Source organism: Frankliniella occidentalis, unplaced genomic scaffold (genome assembly GCF_000697945.3).
Source record: "Frankliniella occidentalis isolate FOCC.00 unplaced genomic scaffold, Focc_3.1 Scaffold23, whole genome shotgun sequence".
In the NCBI taxonomy this organism is placed as follows: domain Eukaryota; kingdom Metazoa; phylum Arthropoda; class Insecta; order Thysanoptera; family Thripidae; genus Frankliniella; species Frankliniella occidentalis.
In genome coordinates, this window is record NW_026267153.1 from 1,774,069 (window position 1) to 1,776,643 (window position 2,575).

The following is a 2,575-nucleotide window of genomic DNA, read 5'->3' on the forward strand; positions in this document are numbered from 1 at the left end:
CCTCTCCCTCTCTCTCTCTTACTCCTTTTCTCTCTCCTTTTCCTCTCCCTGCCCCCCACCCCGGCCCCAAAAGCAAAACCAAAATTTAGAGTGGGAAAATAAATCCATTGCTAAAAGAATAATTTCACATTTGACAAATTTGCACTGTTTTGTGCTGACAACATTGTCAAATCCAGTGCATTTTATTGAAACGACTGTGCGGTTTACTCAAGTGCATGCAAGCGTTCGAAAAAGAACATACACTTTAGTTCAAGTACCTGCTATTTTGGGAGCATATGTAGGCATTATTTGAGTGCTTTAAACAATTACTTTACGCATCGTTCAGGTATCTGGAGTCCAGACTCCTTGATGGAATGTTTTGTTGCCTTTGCCCCGTTCGTGTGCCTTGCAGCGACTGCTGGGTATTTTGTGTCACGCCCAGCATCACGTCACCGTCACGCCGCGCGCCCTATCTGGTCCAGTAGTGGCGCCCCGGTGGCGCCCGCCGCCCGCTACCTCGGAAAAGCGATTTCCCTCCGACTGAATACACGATTTGTAGCCGGCGCGGACGGTACGGTGCGTCCCGGGACGCCCCTCCCCACCCCCTCTATCTCGGGCGCACGGCACGGACATTCTGCATTGCAGCAGCAGAGTGCGTAGAATCAATCCCCACCCCATCTGCTGAGTCAAGGGCTTAGCCGCGCCCTCGCTGTGCCCCTTCCTGTGACTAGGGCTGCGAAACTTCTCATCTTTTTATGTTGTTTTGGCGATGTGAAGAGCGAGCCCTGAAAGACATTTTCTCATACCTGTGCGCCGTGTTTTATTGCATTATTTCGGAGGGTGCCCGGAGGAACGCGCCGGGCCGTAGCAAGGCGGAGCAGTGGGCAAGGCCGGAGTGGAATTTTGGCCAACAACAAATTTTAATGAGAAATTCAGCGAGGACAAGGGGCCGGACAGCCGTAGGCCCGGGCAGGCGGCGGTGGCGGCGGCGCGCCAGGGCGGCGGGGGCTGCAGGACTGCGGACGTGATCGGAATACGCGCCGTGCGTGTGCAGGCGGGCGGGGGGCCCAGCCCGCCAGGACCCGCCAGGACCCGCCAGGACCCGCAGGACCCGCCAGGACCCGCAGGACCCCACAGGGCCGCCTGTCCGGCCCGGGCGGACCCGGGGCTGCAGCCCGGGGGGGGGGCCTCCCCCCCTCCAGCCCGCGCGGTCCTAACGCTCCTGCCTGTGCCCCGGACGCCACACGGCGCGCGCTCGCCACCCTTTGAAGGCGCCGGCCGGCCCTGCCGGTGGTGGAGGTGGCGTGTAGGTGCAAGAGGGACAGAGAAACAGGCAGACAAAGAGACAAGGAGCTGGAGGTGCCACTGTGAAAGGCCTCCTCCGTGTGAGAGAAACACAGCTCGGCGACGTGTCTTAGGGCCTTAAAGTCACTCTGAGGAACCCCTGCTCCGCGCGATGCACGAGAAACGCGGTGGGGGTCCCGCGCGTCATTTCCAGCGCGCAGCGCAGCAGCGCCACTACTGTGCGTGTGTGTGTGTGTGTCTTTTTGTTTTCAGGCTGCGAGTGGAATCAATGCCTCCTTTGTGTGTATTATTCGTCGATTGTGTTTCATACCCTTTGCAGTCTCTCTGCTGCTAGAGGGACTTCATTGCTATGACACTCGCGCGCCTGTGCCCCTGTGCGCCACCGTGTGTGTGTGTTTGAACGTGTGCGCCAGTCCACTGTGTGTGCGGGCCAGGCCAGAGCCACAGAGGTGGTGCCTGCCTGCGACGCGCACGGCGGGCGGAAACAAAGCTCGCGCAAAGGTGATTAGCATCGCCACTGACCAGCCTGTCCGTCTCTGTCTGCTTGCAGGTTCACAGGAGCACAGCAGTCAGTCCCCCGGACCAACCACAACTACAACAGCAACAACAGCGGTGTCGCGCACCACCGTACCGCAGCAGCAGCTGACCGCGTGTGTGTGTGTGTCGCAGTGCATAATTAATCCACGTATCGTTGTGGTGTTGGTGTTCGCGCGTGTCAGTGTGTGTGTGTGTGTGTGTGTGTGGCCCGGCCCAGGGCGCTGTGCCAAGCCAAGTAATGACCTCCTAATTGGTCGGGAGCGGCGTCGAACCGAAAAGTGAAGTGCTTCTCGCGTGTGTGATGGAATAACCCTGCCCCTGCCCGACATCGACGACCCTCTCAGCGTGTCGTCGTCTCCGTCGTCGTCGCGGGACCTCCTCATCGTCGCCATGGTGGTGGCCAGGATGCCGTCGATGACCCCGCCCTCTTCTTGGATCGCGGCGTTGGCCCTGGTCGCCGTCCTCAGCTTTGCCGAAGCAGGTGAGTCCCTTGCTTGGTAGTAATTTAGGTAGCACTTGCAAACATGTAATGCGGAGAAAATCCGTTGGAATTGCGAAGAAATTCCTGCGCAGGTTTTCAAGGCAGCCAAATCCTTAGCAACGCGAGAAAGGCCCTTTCTTTTGTTTTCCGGTTGAATCAGAACTGTCGGGGAAGTATATAGAAGGGGAGCGGGGGAGCGCAGGACTTTTGCTCTTCTTTTCTTGTGTTTCACGTGGGTGGAGTGTTTGGTCGGTGTCGCCTGCTCCCCCCCCC

The 2,575-nt window shown here is 58.7% G+C and overlaps 1 protein-coding gene across 2 annotated transcripts in view; it reads left to right on the plus strand.

Moving 5' to 3' along the window:
- Positions 1-2,575, plus strand: part of LOC113205073 (roundabout homolog 2-like) — a 196,423-nt gene that overhangs the window by 104,208 nt on the left and 89,640 nt on the right. For both annotated transcript variants that reach the window (XM_052264992.1, XM_052264993.1), the window contains one exon: positions 1,835-2,302. In XM_052264992.1, the coding sequence (XP_052120952.1) occupies positions 2,212-2,302 (91 nt within the window). In that variant the 5' untranslated portion in view covers positions 1,835-2,211. The remainder of the gene's footprint in view (positions 1-1,834; positions 2,303-2,575) is intronic.